The following is a 23,403-nucleotide window of genomic DNA, read 5'->3' on the forward strand; positions in this document are numbered from 1 at the left end:
CTAAGAATGTTTCTACGCTCAGATATTCAGCATGACAGGCCGCGGTCTTTCCGCTAATGTAGGGGATGAAGGAAGGGGAAAAAATGTACGAGATTTTGGTCATAAGACAAACATCAGCTGACTCGGATGGTGCTCACAGCCCAGTTCCTGGTGCTGTACAGTCATCATATTTTACCTCCCCTCCCCATCATCACCCCCTGACCTCCAATTTTAAACAGCCCCGTGGTTTTAAGGAGGCCTAAAAAAACATGTTTGTGCTCGCTCTGATGTACAGCTGTGGGCAACTTTCAGAGGGGACCGTCTAACTCTTTAGATAAACTCTGCAGCAGAAGACGAGCGCTGGAGTTTCACAGCACATGTTTGAGATGACAGGCAGAACGTCACAGTCTGCTGGGCTTCATGAGAAAGAATAGAACGCACAGGAGAAGCCAGTCAGACACTTCCAAAATCATTCTTTTCTTTTGCAAAGATTTTGTTTTTTTTCTGTATGAAATGACCAAGAGGTATTTTGTCTTTAACAACATTTTATTTTGAAAGATCTACTTTTTCCTCGTTGTCTTCCTGTTGGCAAACTTCACACTAAACTTTTATATAAACTATACAAATGAAGAATTTAATTATCATAAAATGCACAAAAGCATTAGCACTTTCTTCATCAGTGTGTGAAGTAACACTACTTTTTTATAACCGACCCTTCAAAATAAATGTACTTCATGATCATTCAAACCAATTAAAGTTTTTAGTAAATATGGAAGTTTTCAAATGATCTAATAAAATAAATATTTTCATTGGAGTCCATCTGGACATTTTATCCCCAATGTGAGTGTTTTACCAAATCAAACTCCACTGACAAAGCACTTTTGATACAACAGTAATGCAGAATGTTTTTAAGACTAAAAAAATATGTTAAACAGCAAATTATAAAAACACACAGAAAGCCCAAAGCCCTTCTAACCCCTCACAACTAACATAATGAAACAAAATGACAAATTCCTTGAAATGTAACAGAAAAAGATACAGAAATAGCAAGTTTGTTCAAACTAACTTTAATAACCAAAGTTTAAGATAAACTTAATCAGAAAGTGTTCTGTAACTCCAGATTGTGTACCAAGGTAGAGAATATCCTGATCTCTTCACACTAACGGGATTTAAAATCTTTTGATTTTAAACCAAACTCTAAATACAAATTATTTCCTCTGAACCCTCACTTGATAGTAAATTGATATTTTCTTTAAATGTATCGAATATTTCAAAGGTCCATTAGATATTCAAAGTGTAAACTTAACAGTTAATACATTTTCTGTTCTAATTTTTTCAAAACTTTGCTATAAATCACACTGTAAATATCTTAATATTTACTTATATTTAGGATTTAAGATGTTTTTGTGTTTGTACTTTTCCTCATCTATTCAGCCATTTGCTCACTGACATGTTGAGTCCTTTATACATGAAAATGATTTAGATCATGAAGGTGACAGACAGCAAGATTTCTACATTTTTCTTGACTTTAATATACACAAATAACTTCTGATTTTTTCTGAGTTGCTCTGAATTGACTCTTATGGTACAAAAAAATATAAAAAACGGTCCGCACACTCTGGTGTGCATGTGTGCGTGTCATTTCCTGAAACAACTGATTAAGTCCACATTGTAACCATATATGGTTCTATGAGCAAAGACTGAGCCAACACTGTCCTCATGATGAAAGACAAGTTTCTGAATTTTCATAGATTCAGGATTTGATATCTAGGACAGAATAATTAAATAAATCAACTTCTTCTGTTTATTGTAAACATAAAACATTACTAGAAATTAGCTAAACAAAGCAGCATCAGATGTGACTTTAACAAAGCCGCTTTACTTGCTTCTTTGCTGTAAACTGTGTTCGCTTACCACAGTTGCTTAGCAACCTGCTGCAAGCTGCACTGATGCACAAAAGCATCCTGTTGACAGTAGCACCTCAGACACAATGGATGATGAGTTAATAGCCCTGAATCTCATGAAAGGAAATGCTTTTTTTGGAATTGCACACGCCTGCTTTGTAGCAGTGTGATGTCTCTCGGCTGAAGTTCTCACCTTCTCAACACCTTCAGCAGCCCACTGAAAGGAGGCTGATGACAATGAGCTCAAAAATAGCATTGAAAGAGCGACAAAAAAAAATGAGCAATGAAAAAAATCTGAATTTCTGTTTAGCCAATAACTGCAGAAATATTAAATTCTATGTGATTCCTCTAAATATACCTCCACACGTTTAGTAAGATCAATAAGCGCAAAAGCACCTTCTTAAATATGATTCATCATATTGAAGGTTGCACCTCAAACATTGCAGAAAAACTACATTTAAAACACCTTATGCTTCAAAGACTAGTGCCAGCACACCCCCAGCACACCCATAACACAAATATGGATTGTAATAACAGTATTTGATAGTACTCCACTACAGGTACTGCATTTGAGCCTGAAAAGTAAATATTGCAAAACTTCCAACATGTTATCTTACGATTAGATAAACCTCCAAGGAAAATTAGATCAACACCTTTCTGAATGTGAAATAAAAAAAAAATAATACTAAAAAAAAAAAAAATCACATTTTATTTAATGCTGTTAAGTTCGCTACATCAAATAATTGACAGAAAATTAAAAAAAATGTTTTAATTAATACCTTTTTATCAACCATTTGATAAAATCCACAGAAAAATTGCAATCTCATTTTTTTTATATATAGATAATATCAATTATGATATTTTGCGTAAATTTGGTGTGTCAATGAATTTAGATATGAGAGTGCAGGAAATATGTATCAAATTTGATCCATACATTTTTAACATGGTGTAACTGTATTATAAAAATGATCAACTAATTCAGATTTTTTTTCAATTCAACAATTAATAATGCAAAAAAGAATATGAATAGATAGGTTACTTAGTTTTGTACTTGGTGCGTAGTTTTGAAAACTAGCAAAAATGAACAGGAAAAGATGTTCTACTGCCCCTAGTGGAATGAAGTTGAACTACGGGAAAGAAAGCATACCAAGCTGTCTGGATTATGCTCATGAGATAGGGGTCTCAGAAAGTCATGAATCAAACTTGATATAAATGGTTATATAGGGTTAAAAGTCTGGCACAGCTACTAGTGTTGTTTATCACATGAATGGAAGGGTTAATGCATGAAATTAATAATAAATGTTAAATTACAAATAATATCATTAATTATATTAAATGTTATTTTGAATAAAGTAAACTTAAGGTAGATTATTAATATTTAAGTATTGATAAATACGATTTTATTTTAAAAGGAAAAAAGGGGACTTCTTCAAAAACAACAGAGGCTTCAGAAGGTCCCTCGGCTGGACTCACCCTGTCTGGTTTCTCCTCAGGAGGATCTGGACAGAACGACACCTCGGCTAAGGCGACTCTCAGGAAGGAGTCGAACAGGGGCACAGCGAGATCAGAGTTCACCACGCCTGAGCGAGACAGCTGGTCTCTCACCTCAAACAAAGTATCCTCCACGGACTGGAGCTGTGGAAATGGAACATGGGATGTCACGCTTTGAGAGAAGCAAGGAGTGGAATGTGTAGTCCATGTCTGTTTGACAAACCTGATAAGAAAGCTCGGGTTCCATTCTTTGTAAGGCTGAGTTAGCACTGTGAAGACAAATAGCCAGCAAAGCTTCCAGGAGGCGGATACTTTGCAGCTGCCACTCTTCTTCCAACCTTTTTCCTGAATCTTTGGCCTTTCCTTCAGCTGAACTGGAGGTGTCAGGTGAATCACGGCAGGTGTCCTCCAGCTCTTGGGACATGACCGGAGCTGTGGACTCAGGGCTGGCTTTGGCTTTGCCGTCCCTTTTCCTCTTTGCTTTCCCGTCTTTGGTCTTAGCAGAGAGTTTCTGGATGACCATGGCCATGAGGCGCAAGCACACATCGAGTCCTCCGAGCCTGAAGAACTGCTGCTGAAACAGAGGGCTGGCCATGTAAATCCAGCGGCACACGGACCAAACATCTGCAGCCCGGCGCAGTTGCTCTTTGGAGGGTAACGCTACACTGTCCGGGGACAGATAAGGGAGCCGCCCGCCCAGAGGTTCACTCGCCGTGCTGTCGTAACCTGAAGTGTCTTCAGAGTCGTTGGCTGAGTCGCGGTCCGAGTCAGCCTCTTTGCTGACACAGAGAAAAGCCACGCACAGAAAGAGGTTGATGACATGGAGGTGAGTCTCTGTGCGGCCGTGCACGGATCCACGGCCCTGTCCGCTGCGGTTCTTGTGCCGTGGACATGCTTCTTTCAGACCCTCATAGAATTTGCTGAGGCTCTGTGGACCCTCGCCGACTCCTCTGGACCCCAGTTCTTCAGCGAGGCCAAGGACGGCCTCCCTTTCCTCCGCACTATCCATATCCAGAAGATTCCCATCCCCCTGCTGACGTCCTACACCTATAATGAGTGTTTCAAACACCTTCAAAGCCAAAGAACGCGTTTGGTCCAGGTAGACGAGCTCTGTCACCTGGTTGAGTCCATTACAACTAATGAAAAGGCCTCTGATGACCCTGCAAGAAAACAAAACACAATTACCACTTAACACAAAGAAGCCAGACCTTAGAGGGCATAAAAATAACAGTCTGTTTATTCTCCCTTAATTTCTTTTTAATAGATATAACTTACGAAACCAGCCGGGGATCAGACACTTATTTCCTCTACTGTATATAGGAAATAGAAAAAACACATTTGATACACTTGATTGACGTGACAGATCCAGCAGATGGAGCTCTCTATTTGAACCTAATGAGGCTGATCAGAGAACAGGATGGTGAGTTCGGTAGTAAGTAATGAACTGAGCAGATAAAGACCCATTTCCAATTATTGTTATCATACTCAACTTAAGGTAAAGTAAATGTTTTGCTGCGGTTACCTATTTAATTTGGTACTATATAATGAAAGCACAACATTGAACTAACAGAGCAGCATTTACACTGCAGGCTGATAGCTGAAACTTAATTAAAAATGTAAACTATAATTGAATAATAAATTCAGACAACAGAAACAACCTGCTTTTCAGAGCTTCTTTAAACCTGGATTCACTTCCAAACTCAACACAATAAATATGAAATATGAAATATATCATGAAAAATGATTATAGACCAAACTGAACGCTGTTGACATTAATACTCTAGCTTGTGTTTTAAACACTGTGTTAGGAAAAACAGACACATTGTTCATCATGCATCACGCCACTCCTTTTTTGTCTCTAATTAAGGTCTGAATAATTAAGAACTTTCAGAGGTAGCTCAATTTTTCAGTAAATCCAGTCTAACTACGGAGAGGTAGATTGGCTTCTGTGTTAGAAAGAAGACAGAAGTATAAAATAAAAGAGGTATTTTTGGACATTAACTATAGGCGTTATAAATTCAGCTTTTAAAACTGATACCAGCAAAAGTAATAAAAAGACAGAATGATATGCTTCAAATCTGTGTAATAAAGCTGTTTAAAAATGGCAAAACTCATGAATGACTTAAACACGTCAGTAACCCACCATATCTATTACTCACGTCACAAAGCTATGATCAATTATTGATTAGTATCAATTATCAATGGCCTGGAGAAACAGATCTGATGGCAAAAAAATAGATCAAGTATCTTGTGAAGGTGACTGGGAACTTTGATGGGAAAACCAACAAAAATGTGAGAAAATCAAACAAAAAGAAGAGTTTATGTTTAAAGTATTTGTCACAAACTGGATGTGGGCCGTCTGCAGGTGAAAAATAGTCAAATCTGTATGGGACACACAGGAAATATTTGTTTATACTCTCTACCGCTAGATTAAAGGCCGACACACCCCCAACCTAACATCACGGATGCAATAAAAATGACAAGCAACATTGGAGCAATTCAGATGTACAGTTTGGAGCCAAATCCCAGCTCAGACAAGGAAAACAAAGACAAACATGGATCTATGGGTCACCAGGTATGCATCAGAATGGACCGGAGCAATGGGCTAGTGGCCTGCCAATTGTGCCACCTAACAAATACAATATTTTTTAAAAGCAATTTCTTTGTCTGCTCTTGATTGACAACAATTTGAATAACAAAATGCAGATTTTAACAAAAAAATCCACAAGAGCATGTTAAAAACACAATTTTCACCAGAGTGGATCTTTAAGATATAATTCCTCTTCTCTACAATGGGCTCAGACACTCCAAAAACCTGCAACACCTGTACGGATCAACCTCCTGCATCAGTGCATGTGACTAAGGCTTCAACTAGTAGTACAGCTGCTCACCTGGACTTTAAAAGTGATGGTAGAGTCTGCATGTAGATGAGGAGAACCTCCACAGGCAGGCACTGTGTGTGATAGCTGCAGACCTGACTGCAGACGGTGGAGACCCCCAGCTGTTGTGCATGGTGGACCAGTTCGACCCCTCTCTGCAGGACGGGGTTAAAGATGTGAGTGTAGAGCTGCCACTGCACCACAGCATTCCCACGCAGCGTCAGGTGGCACACGTGGCTAGCTATCTGCTGACTCAGCTGCCAGTCTTCACCAAAGACCAGTTCTTGGTAGGCCTCCAGTGCGTCCCATTTCCACAGCATGTCCTCGGCTCCCCCTCCACTGGGGAGAATGCCTTGGGAGCGGTAGCAGAGGGTGGTGGAAAGGGTTGAAGGTTCTCCGTGTTGCAGTGTCTCCTCCAGGCCCGGCAGCTGGCTGCTGTCCAGAGTGCAGATGTTGCAGGAGGCTAATTTGGCTTTCTCTGAGGGTTGCCCCCCACCAAGTTGATCCAGAATGAGTCTACTCAGAACACTTAAGACATGGGATTGGTAACTACGCAGTCCTGGAGCTTGAAAAGCATGGAGCAGGGGCCCTATAACTGAGCGCGGGTCCATACAACAGCAAATGCCAACAGCCTGAACACCAGCCAAGACCTGCAGCACAGCGGGACCGGTGGGTGACAGGTGCTTCAAAAGCCGCAGACACTGGTGGGCCCAGGCAGCTAGACAGCAGCAGCGCTCAGGGTACCGAACTGCATCACCCTCAGTCCCATCCAGGTTTTCTCCGTCGTCCTCGAAGGGGTTTCGTCCGGCAGCCTGCTTGAAAGCAGACACCGGCAATCCGGACAGATCCCTGTGGTGATGCAGGAAGTGGGAATATTCACAGCGGCGGTGGCGCCGACGAGCGCAGACAGACTGATGCAGCTGCTCCGACTTTGCCTTCTTCACAGCACTCATGATCTTGAAAGCCTCTGCGATCAGACCTCGTAATCGCTCTGAAGCCTCTCCTCCTATTTCCGAATCTCTGACCCTCCCCAGTCCCTCCAGTCGCAGTGCTGTAGCCTCAAACAGCTCAAGGCCCCGGTGCTGAACAAACTCATGGATGAGCTCAAGAGCCTGGCTGAAAAAGAAGGGGTTAGGTGTGGAAGCCTGGAGGCACCCCAGCAGCACCTGCAGCACTGCCTCCAAAAGCTCTGGAAGCAGCAGCGCTCGGTGCCGATAACGGGAGAAGGAGAAGTCCTCCTGGACCTCCTGCAGAGTCTTTTTGGGTCGTGGGGCAAACGGGTTACTCTGCCTGTCCAAGCAGCTGCGGATCTTAAGCGTGGCTCGCAGCAGGTCTGTCAAGCTCCGCCTCAGACTGTCTGGAAGTCTGTCGTTCTGACATACATCCACCGACATCAGGTGCAAAATGGTGCGTAGCAGCATCCTCTGAACCAGTGCAATTGGCTCCTCTGTCCAGCCTCCAGCAAGCTCCTCCACTCCGGTACCACCTCCCCCTGGACCACAGCAATCTCCAAACTCAGTCAGGATCTCTGTGAGCGCAGGTACGACGCTGACGGCCAAGCCGGGATTGTGGTTGATGCTCATGTCAAACTTGCAGACTTTCTCCAGAAGGGATAGCAACACGTGGCAAAGATCGAAGGGGGAGTTCTCCATGCGGTTGAATATTGATATTGCAGCTGGGTCCGTAAGGGTTTCATGGTCAATGTTTTGGCCCCCGGGGGCTCTGGGATGGGGGTACGGTGCGCTCATAGTGCCCGTGCTGTTGCACAGAGCGGACTGCGAGGCCTCTGAGGGGTGATGCTGACAGCTTACCTGGACGGGGGAGACATGCGACCTGCGGCTCCGGGCGCCGCCTGAGCCTGGAACAGTTCTGTCCTCTGAGTTAGCTTCAGAGTCTGAGGTAGAGACCTGCGACTTGCGAGCATCTTTTACAGAGTATCTCTGTGCTGTTCGTCGTGATCTCCGGGACTTCCAAGTGCCGCTGCCGACACGGGGCCGCTTCCCAGAGTTCTGCTCGTCTGTGGCGGTCTTCTGTCCGGTTCTGAGAGGAACGGCCTTCACCTCTCGGCTAAGGAATACCTCTATTAGGGACGGCAGGTTGAAATCTGTTAACACAAAAAATGTCCTCTCAAATTAAAATGTACCAGAACTACACACTTATATCTAAGGAGTGACTGTGAAAATGACGTTGATATAAAGCAAAAGACAAAAAAATGTAAAGTGGCCCACAGTTGTCTATTGCAACTCCTGAGTTACAATAGACAAAATCCATAAAATAGTCAACTTTGTTTATTACAATAATTAGACGTTTTAAGGCAGTAAAATCCCTCACTACACACTTCTCTTAGACAAACATCAATATTTTCACACTTTTCAAACCCTTATAGAAAAGAAAGCCCAGTAATATAGAATTAAAAACCAAGGATCTGATCGCGATCAAACATTTATGCAAGCTTTGGCAAACTGAACATTCTGTACATTCTGTACTAGAGACACGGCATGGGGCGGATTGATTAGCAGTGGTCACCAACCTTTTTCAGGCCACGAGATCGCTTCAATGTCGGACGATATTTTAAATAACTGATTTGTACAAGGCTGAAGTTGGTGCCTGATATTTATTTATTTTTTAGCTTTCAGTTTTCCTCAACTCTTGAGGGTAAATTTTATTTTCATCCTCTGTAAAATCTCTGCAGCTGCTTTAAACTTTATTTGTTCACTAGATTTCATGTAGGAACCATTAAAATGTGATATAGATTTTCCATTAACCGATTGATTGCTACAAAATTAGATGCCGACTTCAGCCGTGTCTGACTTAAGAATTTAGCAGCTGCTGAAAGAAAATACCGGATGAATTTTAATAATAAATAATAAATTATATTTATATAGCACTTTTAAAAGATACTTAACGGTTTTAGACATTCAAGAGATTTCACATCCGTCAAGAACGAGTCAGATGGGGTGAAAAGACTAAATTAGTTTAAAAAAAAAACTTCCACCAGATTTAGTATAGAAATAAAACAGAAAAAATGTGGGTTGAGTTTTTTTTTCTTTTCTTTGGACCCCAACTGACCAACAGACCGGTAACAAACAAAAACATGCTACATTGCACAAAAAAAGTCTGTGAAACTGTGAGGCCACAAAAAAGTGAACTGCAGTTGTATTCTAAAAAAAATATATGGTGCACAGAGACTGTTCACGTTTGCAGCTAGTTTCAACCGGCAAGCCAAATTAATTAAAGGAAAAATGTCTAGGGTCCATGTTAGGGGATATCAGCAGCTCCACACCAAGCCCTAGTGTCATTCTAAGGTCACATGACTCTAAAGTCGCTATTCTTCTCCTGCTGTAATGATCCTGCTGGCGACAGTGGAAAGATTACGGCTCAGAATTGCATAATCCGTCAAATAATGGGTGTAACTTAGTTTCCACTGTAGGAGAAGTAACATTATCAGTAAGTATGTAATAACAATAGGCATAAAAAGTATGCATAGTCAGAATCAATGTTCACACAGACATTCCTTAACATGAACTGTGGTGGCTGACATATGACGCCCTGCATGATGCTTACAACCAATCAAGCGAAGATAATCCAAGAACAAAACAACTTAAAGATCATCTATCAGGAAAAGTGTGACACTTTCTCCACTATAACTCATAAAACTGAAATGTTGAATTAAAAATGAGAAAAGGCCCCATGGAGGGTAATTACTCAAAATTCAAATATTTCTTTTGAATGGCAAATACAGGATCATCACCAACCTGGAGCTTTCTCCTCCTGCACAGGAATCTTCCACACCAGTGGGAGCAGAGACAGCAGCAGAGTGAGCAGCTCCTCCCGACAAGTCAGCTCCTGGCAGAACAAAACAAAACCAGTCACACGGAGGAGAGCCTCCCTTCGCCGGCGACTTTAGTCACACTCCGATGTCACATGAAGACCCACTCCAACCGAGTCACACTCTTCTGCTTCATAACGCTTCACTTGCAGCCGCTTGAGACTTGAATTATAAACACACGTCATCATTTTTCATGTTTTTCCGGCTTTAGAAAAAACAAATCTTCACGTGATTTCAGTCAATAAGCAAGTGGGACATGGAGTAGATGTAGCAACTACGTGACAGTCTCTTCAGAGAGCTTCAGGATCCCATGTGAGCTCCGGGCATTCCAACCTTTTGTGTTAATTAAAACATGGTTCATTTTTTACGGACAGCATAAACAACATTAGTCAGGTTTGTGTCAACAGGAAAAATTTGATTATTGTGTCTACTGTAAATTTCCCATCATGTAGAATATATAGAATTCTTCCAAAAATTAGATTGTTTTAAAGCTTTATGAGTACATCTCCCTTTTTAAAATGTACATAAAATACAATAGAAATGAACAAAAAAACTTGTTTTTGAACTGCATCTTCCAGGGAAATATCTTGTTTGTGGCCCTGCAACAGACCGGCAACCTGTTCAGTGTACCCCGCCTTCACCCAATAGTAGCGGGATCAACTTCAGCATCCCTGTGACAACAATAGGAATACAGTGGGTACTGAAGATGGATGAATGCTACGTTTTAGCCACTTGAGCTATGAGCGTCATAGGAGCAGCAACTTTTTAAAAGTGTCTTTCAATGGTCTTATATTCTTCATCAAGTGTCTCAGATTCTAATTAAAGGGTTGATTTGATTTGAGGCAAAACCATCGCAAACAGCTAAAGCTTAGGAAAAGGATTTAAACGCATGCATTGGCCTCAATGTTAAATGTTCATGTTAAATTATGACTTGGTATGAAACCAGTGAAAGAAAAATGACTATACGTCAACAGCAGTGACGCATGTAGTTGTGTTCGGCACATGATAATGTCACAGTCGTTAAAAAAATAATTCAGAAAATGATGGTTTTCATAGAGATGACACAGAAACAACAGCAGCTAACAAATACCAACCTCTTCATTTTATATAATTTACAAGTTCAACTATTAAAAAACTTTCTAAACTCACCTTAAAATTACATTTGACTAACACAAACAGTAACAACAAAGCTAACACAAAAACTGATCATAATCTGCATAGTTAGACTATTTTAAATTTTCTTTGGACTCACAGAAACCCACTTCAAACCCAGTTCTACATTGCTGACTCCTAAAAATGTATCAATCATTAATACTTAAAAAGACGCTTGGTAGACATCAAGAAGTTCTGCTTAAGACGAATGTAAAAAACGATCTTTAGAGATGTGTCAATAGTTATTTTTTAGCACTTTGTAGGGTTGGAACATAGATTCTTCTTTTTCACGTACAAGATCAACTTTTGATAGATAGTTTTGAAGGAAAGTTGTACTTCTATTTAAATATTTAATTGAACAAAAAAATGTAAAAATTTGTCAAACTTTTCAGCTGGTTTGATTTCGTTCTGCTCTCTTGAGATCCGTTCTAAAAAACATGAAACAATTCAGTAGAAAATTGCTGAAAAAAAAGCACTGAAAGAGGAAAAAAAATAAAAGGACTCTCACTGTGACAGCTTGTTACTGGACAGGGTTCTCTCTACTATTTTAGTGACAATTAAGGAAATTTGGATCCACATCGTCACTGAACCGCACCATAATTATCTTATAATAGAACTGAAACTTGCGTTTTCAGGCAGGCCAGAAATTCCTTTCATAGTTATGATCCATTGAGGTAAACTAAAAAAATAAACTGATGTGGACCAAACAGCTCAGTGTGAAATCATGCTAAATGTGCTTTAATTTTATTAACTCTGTAAAGACATTAAATCACCACCTAAAAAATACAGCATATTCCAGAAGAAATCATTATGTTGAAAAAATTCAACAATTCCATAAATGTGGATTTTCTGATTGGAACATACATGAATATTACATACAGCATATAATATATGTTTGCTTTGTTTTATGTAAAAAAAAAAATCTTTGTGTGCCACCTACTAATCCCAGTCATGCAAAGTTTCAGAAAGTCTTCATGTACTTGTTTAATTTTTAGCTCACTCCAAGCTAATTTTTACTTTCTTTAAGTGCTTATATTTCACTTTTCTGTATTTAAATCCCCTTTCCTTCTGTCAGTTTGGAACGAGATTCTAAGACATGCTGACATATTCCTGTTCAAGACTGACCTATAATCTGATGCAGCTCAAAATGTTTAATGTTTGGCTGGGAAAAAATATTGCGATGAGAAGATTTAGAGACTTCCAATGCAGCCAGTATTTTTGGTTTATCAAGGTAAATGTTATCTAGTTTTGAGGCAAAACTTTAAAATAAAAGAGCAGATGATTTGCTTTTCCTTACCTGATCAATGATTGCATCAAGGGTGCTGAGTAAGAGGAAGCCCCGCCCCCTCACTAGGTATTCCCCAAGTGCCACCATGTGGCTTTCTTCCTCATCTTCCTCTCGAGCCTCCACCCTCTGAGCCACGGCGCTGCACAGCTGATGAACATCCGTCAGGAACTCTCTTGCCAGTGTGTTACTGGCCCCACTCATGTCTGAGCTACAAGAAGAGCACAGAAAAAAACATCTAAGGCTTTGATCACAACTGCTCATATGAGTGAATACAGGCTGTCTGGGTGAAAATTTGACAAACATGTACGGGGCACACAGGTGCCCCGCACGAAATATCAAGGTTGTAGACCGCTTGGTGAACACGTTGTGGTAAAATGTTTTTTGTAGGCATGCTGCAGGTTGTAGTGATCAATTAAGCTGTCCTCGCTAGTTCAAGCAACCACTTCCAATGAAAAGTTTATGTAAAGGCTTGTGTATATGCGCGTTTTGGGCTTTAGCTTTCAAAACTCTTGCGTATTTTTAAGACTGTTTTTGGGCTCTTTGTAAAAACACACAACCACTGAACGTGCATTGAAAGCTAGACCAGTTGAACTTTGACCAATTAGGGACTTGAATTTGGTAGTGATGTATAGATGGCGTCCTTCCTAATTCACGGATGTGCCAACGGTTTGGAAATTGATCATGGAGAAAAAATTATACATTGTACTTTGAGCTCGGCTGGAGTTATACGACACCAATATATCAGAATAGAGCTGAAAGAAAGCATTTCGCACAAAGCCTCTTCCAACTGTAGGTACATGTGCTAGTAAAACCTTTGATGTGAACACTAAATGCTAAAAGCGCGCTCTTGAACATGCATCACATACCCAATGTGAACATAGAATTATACAACTAGGGTTAGTAAGGGTGAAGTAGGTGAGATTCAGGCATATCGTATGGATCTTTCGCGTTAGCGTTGTTCACTTGAAAAGTGTGTGGTCCTTGCGTGCAGCCTGACTGTTAGAAATAAGCAAATTAGACAAAGTGTTGTTTGTGTGGACATCATGTAAGCGTCCTATAGGCATATCACGTGCACACACACTTGTTCGTGGTCAGTAAGGAGCCAGTGCTCGTACCTTACTTACGGCTAGAGTGTGGCGTAAGGGTACCGCATGACAGCATCACCCATATGTTATAAGTTTGTGTAACTTCTATTAGCTTTACAAATGCTTCACAATCCACCTAATAAACGCACAACTACGCTACGTTACATTTTCATGACGTCTCCTGAGTTGGCCGTACGAGCCTCAAGAGAACTGTAAGACCTGAGCTCCCCTTAAGATGCAGCCGCTACTCTCTACGACTCTTTACGGACCAGACAAAACCCACAGCAACTGCACAGATCAAAGCCTGTACAGGTGCATGTGACTAAGACTTTACAGTAAAAAATAATCACAACATCACAAACAGTCCAATGATGCGTGAATGCTAATAAAGTTTAAGCTGAAAATTTGTTGAGGATCGTCCTTTTAATTAAACTAAAGTGACTTCCATTGAAATTATCCTGTTTGTGTTGATGTTATCTGAACATTCATGACTAATGAACAGCAAAACATAGAAAATGATAAAAAACACATCTATGTGATGAACATAGAACAATAATTTCAATTTAAAAAGAAAAACTACAAACTCCTGGAAAAAAATATCCCAACACATCCAAAAATGTGGTGACTGTTTATTTTAAACCAACACAGTTGGATTTCCTACGTACAACCGAGCATGTCTTCAAGAACAGGTTGAAGCCGGTGTGTTTAAGTTTGCATCAACCATGCGTTCACCTGCTGCCTTAATGCAACACATGCAACTGAAGCTCTTCCTGCAACAGATGGACCTCACCACAGAGGGAAGATTTCAAGACATGGCATAGAAATAAATCCAAGTCAAACAGATTCCCTTAACTACATACATATTAAATAGTCAAACACTTTTCTCTCATTCTGTTGTAAAACAGATGCAGAATAAAATGAATGAAATCTACAACATCTAAACAAAAACAGAGCATGTCATCTTACCAAACAGTTTTCTTCCAGACATCTCGTCTTAACTTGGAACCAGTTCTGCGAGCTGCATCTGCACACTTCCTCACATGACTCCTGACTGAATTCTCTGTCCCACAGCACAAATTCCATTAAATTGGAATTTCAAATGGAAACTGTCCAGATTCGCAGCAGATCAGCGTATCACATGAAAGCATGTGATGTCACATGGTACGAGGACTGGTCTTGGGAATACGGACAAGCACCCGCTGCCCCGTGCAAGACCTCCTCCACAGACACCGCCTTTGTACTCCCCACTACAACCAAAGGGGGTTGTCTTTAATGCAAAAATATACAAATGAAAACATTTTCATACTTTCAGCTTATGCTTATTGTTTTGCTCTGTTGATACTTAATTCCAAATACTCTATAGATTTAAAAGATGAATTTATTTTAGTTTTGCCAAGATTCTATATTATTTCTATGTACCAGATGCCTTTCTTTGATCTGAAACTTATTTCATCTAAACACATTTTTCTTTTTTTTTTACATTTTTGTTTTTAGCTAAGATAAAAAAAATCTATAAATATTTTAAAGTTAAATTGACATTATATTTATACAAATATTTGATTGTGCTTTAAAATTAAATCTATTTAGGATTTTGTTTTTCTAATGACATTATTTAAATTGAGAATGGTTTTTAAAAAAGTGGAAAGTCAGTAGAGAGGTCAGCTGTGTTTATATAGAAAAAAATATTTTTAATCCAAAATTTTCATCTGTATTTTCTTTTCTTTTGCCAGTACATAAATTAGTTTCTATCTTTACTTCCTACAGTTTTCAGTCTCAGTTGGCATTTTTTAAAATGCTAATTAAGTTAATTAATCATATAAACAATTCTAGTGGTCATGACTCCATCACATACTTTTGTTAGTAAACTTATTTAAAACGAAGTCAATTCCTTTTTTTTTTAAATGCTATTTGTTATTCTGATGCTGGCTTTAAGTGAGTCCACAGTTTCCAAAAATAACTTACTGCTATTGTTCTATTAAAGGGTTTTTGAGTCGTGTGAAGAGCCTCAGAGCTCACTTACACACAACAAGAACACTAAGATTATTCTCACGTCTCCTCCTCAGGGTTCCAACTGCTCTGCAGCAAAAGTAATGATACAAGATGCACCTCTGATAGACGAGAAGGAGCTAATTCTCTACATTATTGATGACACTGGAAGGGTCAGAATAAAAATGAGACTCCTACAGGAACGCCACAGAAGCCGTTGGGGTTAAGTCTACGAAACATGTTTGTCCTTGGTGATGATGAAAAGATTTTTTAATGTTTATTAGTTTATAGTCTTGCTATGTGTTAAGTGCAAAAGCAGCTAAAGCTGAAAAAGACAAGGATGGAACCAAAGTTCAGTTTTTTATTTTTTTTATGCCCTATTTTATGTGGTACGCTCTTGTCTGCTTCAGACGATGGAGTATTACGGCCACCGTAAAAGAAGAGAAATAAACAAATATATAAAAATAAAGTTGCAAACCTTTGAGGAAAAAAAAAAAAATTTTTTACAAGAACAGAGTCATACACATTATCGTAAAAAAAGTCGTAAAATTAGGGGGGAAAAATAAACAATTTACCAGAATAAAGTAACAAATTTATGGGGTAAGATAGCCGTCAAAAAGAAACGTATTCACGATTAATATTTTGTATTCACAAAAAGAAATTCGTATTCATAAAAACAAAATTGTGCAAAAATTTATATTTTGTGCCAAACTTACATAAAAAATACGAATACAGCATTTATTTTTACGTTTAACTTGTCTCTTTTGAATACAAATTTTCCTCGTTTAGAATACGACTTCTCTCTGTCTTGGATACGGATTTCTCCTGTTACCCAACTGTCAAAACTATGTCACAGGCTTATGCATCGAGTGCCGGAACATGCGTCGTTTGCCAGCTCGGCGGAGAAATCCGTATCCAAGACAGAGAGAAGTCGTATTCAAAACGAGGAAAATTCGTATTCAAAAGAGACAAGTTCAACGTAAAAATAAATGTTGTATCATATTTTTTATGTAAGTTTGGCACAAAATGTACATTTTTGCACAACTTTGTATTTATGAATAAAAATTTCTTTTTGTGAATATAAAATATGTATTTATGAATACGAATTTCTTTTTGTGAATACAAAATATTATTTATGAATATGTTTCTTTTTGACAGTTATCTTACCCCATACAAATTCATGCTTAAAAAGTCGTAATTTTAAAAGCAAAAAGAATCTGTAAATGAATGCATGATAATTCGTTCCTTCATTTTTCAAATCAAAATCCAAAATGAAAAATTGAAAAACGATTATTTTTCAACTTAAAATAAAAAAACGAAGAAACAAATCATTTTTCCTTTTTTTGTTTTTCATTTTAAATTGAAAAACGAATGAACGAAAGATACCCAGATTAAAATGTCATGCTATTTCAAAAAGAAAATTTTACTATTAGCTTTCAAAATGTTTCAACAAAGACTAATGAACATTATCCAAATTATATTGCACACATTTCAGAGAAATTGGATAGAAATACTTTACTTTCACAAAATGGCTTTTTTTTCAAAAAGGTATTTTCCTTTTAAAATCACTACTTTTTAAATAATAAATGTACCACTTTGTTGTCATAAAATGTTAATTTTTTTTATTCATCCATTGAATTTATCCTCAGAAAATGTAGATTTTTTTTCTTAGTTAAACAACAGCTCTGATAATGTTATGACTTTATTGCTGTAAAAAAAAATTCTAATTTGAACAACTTTGTTCTTGTAAAATGTTGGCTTTTTTCCCTCATAAGTTTTTAGTCATTTTACAACTTTATTTTTGTAAATTTTTACTTCTTAGTCAGATTTTTAATGTTATTTTTCATAATTGTATTACTTTATAGATTCAGCAACAAAAGCAAGAAACATCCAACAAAATGGTCTAACCGGGGAGTGGATTGGTACAAAGCCTTGGTATATTGTTTATAAAGATAAATGTTAACTAAGTAAATTTAGATTTAATCTTCACTATGTGCAACTTCTCGCTACGCGATTGTCATCAGAGTTTGAGGCTATTTCAAAACTTTCACTGTACACTGTGGTTTAGTTCAGTTTGTTTACAAAGCACCGCTTCACCAATGAGGTCATCTTCAAATGCAACAAAAAAATAATAAAATCAAGAGATTTTATCGTGACAGTACAAGCATATCAGCAACATGCTCGCAGAATTTCTCTGTGAATGACTGAAGCTCATGTTCATGTAAATGTGAGGAAACATCTGCCCTTCCAAACACATTTACACTCAAACACATTTAAGCAAACTCAAAATCTAATTTTGATGGAGAAAAGTTTAATTTGTTTTAGTCATATCAATGTGAAGACGAGATATACTACAAACAGTTCAAAATAAAAGTTTTCTATATATTTTTTAGCCTTCCACCCTGTAAGGTTGTTAATAAAACACATAGAACCTCAAATAAACAACAAAGTTCTTATGATACAAGATTGTCTGGTGAAGAATTACGCTAATTAGATAAAACAATTATGGGAGATGGACTTCAAACTGTTAGATCTGTTTTTTTGTTTTTTTTTTTACAAAACTTTATTAAAAAACACAACTTTTCTTCTTCCTGCTTAAATCAACCCAATATGTCTTGATTAAAGCAGAAAATAAAAAGTGTTGAAATACTTGTGACCAAATCTAAAGAATATAATCAATAAAGTGGACTCTGCAATAGAGAAGATCTCTGTTCTGAACTCTTGGTCCAAATTTAAAAAGGGCATTTTGCCATTAATCTTATCCCATTTTTAACATTATTTGTACTTATTTATTACACTTGACATGATCACAACAAAGTAAGACTAAACCAAACCCTCCAAACGACATTTTCATCTTAGCAGAATGGGACACAAAACAAATCACCTTTAAAAAAGAAAAACCGAAAGATAAAATTGTTTTTAATTAAACCTTTAGTGTAATGTGTAAATCAGCTCCTCTGAAATGAAAAATCTGACAATAAAAACCCAAAAAGGACATAAAATTTTGCCGTTTTTTTTTTTTTTTTTAATCACAGACAGTCCCAGCTGATCAACCACTTAAACTATTTTCTCCTGATTACTTCAGTAGCTTTGACCTAGTCGTCCGCTTCATTTCTACCACAAGACAATGATTAGAGTAAACAGAGATAAACAGTGCAAAACACATTCTTCTGCTATGGATTCAAATGTTTTTCCTCTCCCTCCACTTGTTCGAAGGCTCCCGCTGCAGTCAAGTTGTTTGCAGTGGTGACTTCATTGAGCCTGAGTTCGTTTTCTTTCTTTTTTGTGATGCTAACGTGTTAGATAACAGGCAGTGTAGACCCACAATGACACAGTTGTGTCTGCAGAATGCATGTCTAACGGAGGCTGAGGAGCAAAAGTGATGGCGTGGATACAAAGTTTATCTGCAGCATCAATGTAAGTGGTTGTACTGCAAACGACAAACGCATAAAGAGCTACTGTAAATCTGTTAAGACGTCGACCAATTTTTTTTAATAAAACATTTAATAAAAAACAAACAACTGTGAACCCAAACGACACAAAGAAACAAACTGACTGACTGAATTTCACAGGGAACATTAATCTGAGAACATTTGTAAAAAACTTTATGCGTAATTAAAGAGACTACAAGGGTTTGAATGGGAGTAAAGGTACAGAAACTCAATGTTTCAAATACTCAGCAAATTTCCTCAAAATATGTATTTATGAAGGATATGTTTAACTAAATAATAAAAAACTCATTTAATATGTTTTTTTAAGATAATTACTGTATTTTTCGGACTATAAGTCGGACTATAAGTCGGACTATAAGTCGCGTTTTGTGCGACTTATACTCAGGAGCGACTTATAGTCCGAAAAATACGGTAATAAAAAGTCAACTATTTTTTCTAAATCGGCCACATTTTCACCTATCGAAGATCCTAAAAGATTTTTAGAACCACATTTACCTTAAATACTTTATAATTTACATTAACCTGCATTTCACCCTCATGTTTCCAGCTTGTGACACTAACGTGACTGACTAACCTACATGAAAAGATTTGATCTTGGCTCCACAGATAAGTTTTTGATAGAAAGACCATCATCTAAAAGCAGTGGAGAACCCTTACCAGAATTTCAAAGCATCTTTGGAGCTGAGAGTGGGATGATGCTGCACGTAATGAAAGAGACAAAGGAAATTCTCCAGACTCTGAAGGCTGATCTGGAAAACAAACAAACAAACAAGACCAGCAAAGTCAGTACAATGCCAAAGTGTAGAGAGGAAGTGAAATAAAACCAGTGCAACACAAAATAATTCTCTTTTCATGTGATGACCTTTTATTACAACACTTTTCAGAATAACTATCACGTGTTTCTAAAGTACTGATTTTGGAAGAAGTGTTTCTGCAAAGACTATATAAGACGCAACAATATTTAGATCTAATCCCAGATATTAGAGATAAGGCAAGTTTACTCTCTGAGTCATCGTTTCTATGGTAACCCCTCTCTGGGCCATTAGGAGTAAATATGTTGGAAGTTCACACCCCTATCACTTGAAAGTGGGCTGCAGAAAATCAGTCACTCAAATGTTTCGAATGCTGGATGTGGGGGCCAGCAGGCTCCACCTACTTTTATTGAGGCATCTAATCGGTTAGTTTATAACTTGAATAACTTGAAAATATAGCATGGAGGAGGATTATCAACAACATATTTCAAAAAAGAATAGTTACTCTGAATGACTGAGTAAAAGCTGTTTATTCTTCTATAGAGGTCTATGGGATTTTGACTTCTTGGAGCCAGCGGGTACTTCCTGTTTGAAAACCAGGGGGGAAGGGTGACTCATTCCAGTTCTTATATACAGTCGATGGTTAACACCCTTCTGACGGAAACATAGTCACTACATCCGCAATCTAATGGCCTTCATCCCCAACGGGAATTCACTCTGCGTGTCGGTTAATCTGACACTGCTGAAGGGATTCGTTCAGGAAACACTGATGCAGCCGTCCTAAAAAACCAAAGATTAGGAGCCACACAGCAGCAATCCCATTACAAACACCGTGGCCTGCAGAGGAAGCCGCTGCATTCAGACTCAGTCAGTAAAACCCAACCTCAACTCACCTGAACCACAATGACGTAAAACCCAGTTTTCCCGTGAGAACTATCAGATCAAACAAAGGAAACTATGTATTTAGTTTGGAAATTCTGTAATAATTCAGTCAATAACAATAAAATAAAGCAGGTCTACATGAATGTGAAGCTGACATACATTTGTTTAGGATTAACTGACCTTCAAGAGTCTATTAACCACAGAATTGATTGAGTCAGACTGAATGAATGGGACAGATAACTAAATTATTCGGTGAGAGCTTTTTCATGTAGAGTGGATGGTTAAAAAAACAAACTTTCTGAGTTCTCTGTGTCTGGTGGAGTTTATTACTTTCTGTTTAAGGAGTTAAAGTGATCAAACAAACACAGCAAATATTTCCAAAAAAGAAGCTTTAACATGGGAGGGGTCAAATCTCTCCTGCAGAGACTTCAGCTTCATTCTAGCACATCAGTGTCACGTAAAACAAACTTTAGATATTTTCACATTTTTCCTGTCAGTGCTTCACCTTTTAAAACCTAAAAAAGGTAAATGCTTCCATCTACACATCAACTGATTATTTTAAGCATCATTTGATAACAAAGATGAAAAACTTAAATCTTGACATGAATAAGCAAAAATTCACTTGTGAGCAAATCTTAAGAATTTCAAACAATTTTTTAAGATGAAAATCAACACATATTTCTAGGACAGAATCTCAACATGAAATATAAAAAAACAACATTTGTTATTATAAAAGCGATGCAAATAACCCATAATTTACTTACTAATGAATTATGACTGTAATGCAATGTCTTAATGGAGAATCAAATCAAACTATTTCAAAAAAGGGTTTTTACAGATTTAAAAAACTTACTTCTTTTTATTTTTTCCATTTATATTACCATGGCTGTTTTGAATCCCTTTGACGTTGGATTTTTATTTCCATTTTCGTTATATCTGACACTTAAGCAGAGAGAAACACAAATGTTCCCCGACTGACCTGAAGGCTCTATGACATGACCGACAGGCGATGTGGTTTTAGGGATTTTATAACAAAAACCCCTTTAAGAAATCCATTTGATGAAGGTATTAGAAACTGTAGAAATGGTAATATTAATTAGTAAAGAAAATATTTAAATGTACGAAAATTAAACGTACAATAAGCTTTTAAAGCACATTTTAAATAAAAAAAGAATAATGTAATCCCTTTTATTAGAAAGATCCTTCCTGTAAAGCAACACTTTTTTTAATTAAAGGAGTAAATGTGATGTAAATTTAAATCTACAGTTAGTTTATAAATGCCTTTTACACAATGATGCGACAAATATTGACTTATTTACAGCTAGAAACACGCAATTATTGATGTTGTTGCTTCCTTCCTGGTTGTCAGAGAAAGAAAAACTAAAAGAATATCTTATCTCTAATAAGGACGGTGCAGGTTGACCACTCACCAAAGTCAGGGGGGGACAAAGAGGGAGACACTTCAACAGCAGAGACTGAAACAGGGATGGGAGCAGGAGGGAGGTGGGTCACATCACATCTGGAGCTGGACTTTCATACACAGCAGATGGGGAAAAAGGGGGAGAAACAGAAATGAATGGATGATCAGAGACATGAGAAAGGACAGGGCTAAAGTAAAAAATAAAGAAAGAAAAAGGGAAAAAAATGACTGAACAGCAGACGAGAGCAGAAATAAAGAGGGGAAAGTGACTGGCAGCAGATCAAAGCTAAAGGGTTGCCTGGATTGGTTGAATAAATAATCCTCGGGCCAGCAGAGGAGCTGTGAACACCGGATATTAAATAAACCACATAAAGTGACAATCTTGTTCATCTTTGCTTTTCTGTGTACTCCTTTTACACTTGTGCTGCTCAAATGAGGAACTAAACGGTTAAAAAAACAAACATTTCCCAGCAGTAGTTTTGCTTTTTTCCCTCTAATTCAATATTACAGTGACCTCAGTGCACAGCAGCCACCAGGATGTGATAACCCAGAGACCGTCTGTGCAAATAAATGCAGCTTAGCGCGGAAATCAGCTGTTTACTCTGCTCAGGGGATGCATTTCTGTTGACTGAAAGACATATTCCTCAGTGATGATGGACAGGCTTTTAAAGCTGGTTTGAAACTCACCACAAAACTTTTACCATTTCCCAGTCCATATAAATATTTAGATAAAAAAACAGACTTGTCTGTGTGAGATGATGAAAAGAAAAAACAATGAATCATGGGACATTTGGTCATGAATCACCTTCAGGTAGTGTTCAGGTAGTCTATGGTGGCCCTGTTTTCCTGATCCTACACATGGGGCATCGCTTATGTAATGTTGTTTTGCGATTGAGATTCCTTCTGATCTAATTTGACGTGATGAGCATCATGAGGAGCCCCTAATGCTGCACATTTCCTCACAAACTATGAGTCATACAGCCGAGTTCTTTCGAACGCAACCAGAAATAACTCAAAGACGCGCACAAAGTGTCAAAAAAGCTTCATGTTTGGGTTTTCTGCTGGCGTCAGCTCTGAGCTTTTCAAATCAAAAGACCTTTACCCCCCGTTTGGGAAATGAGAGCGCCCTTTCCTTTAGTTCAATGGTTTCATGACATGAAAAGGAAGTGCATGACATTACTAGGTAAAGTTACAACCACAACCCTCCGCTCTGGCATCTTCTCTGTTGCTCTGAGGGCAGTTTTTTCAGAGACGTCTGACTCTGTAATTTGCTGCTAGACGGAAAAAGCTGAGGTGCTGCAATA

General features: G+C 38.1%; 1 protein-coding gene across 7 annotated transcripts in view; it reads right to left on the minus strand.

Annotated features, from left to right (window-relative positions):
* lyst (lysosomal trafficking regulator) overlaps window positions 1-23,403 on the minus strand; it is a 57,286-nt gene that overhangs the window by 25,935 nt on the left and 7,948 nt on the right. For 5 of the 7 annotated variants that reach the window (XM_036215666.1, XM_036215667.1, XM_036215668.1 and 2 more), the window contains 6 exons: window positions 19,703-19,794; window positions 12,532-12,730; window positions 10,009-10,099; window positions 6,266-8,357; window positions 3,598-4,534; window positions 3,357-3,518 (listed from right to left, as the gene is read on the minus strand). In XM_036215666.1, the coding sequence (XP_036071559.1) occupies window positions 3,357-3,518; window positions 3,598-4,534; window positions 6,266-8,357; window positions 10,009-10,099; window positions 12,532-12,730; window positions 19,703-19,794 (3,573 nt within the window). Of the gene's footprint in view, window positions 1-3,356; window positions 3,519-3,597; window positions 4,535-6,265; window positions 8,358-10,008; window positions 10,100-12,531; window positions 12,731-14,573; window positions 14,622-19,702; window positions 19,795-22,109; window positions 22,210-23,403 lie in introns of those variants that run through there. The other 2 variants (XM_036215669.1, XM_036215671.1) reach the window with 2 other exon arrangements.

This window comes from Oryzias melastigma, linkage group LG15 (genome assembly GCF_002922805.2).
Source record: "Oryzias melastigma strain HK-1 linkage group LG15, ASM292280v2, whole genome shotgun sequence".
Taxonomy (NCBI): Eukaryota; Metazoa; Chordata; class Actinopteri; order Beloniformes; family Adrianichthyidae; genus Oryzias; species Oryzias melastigma.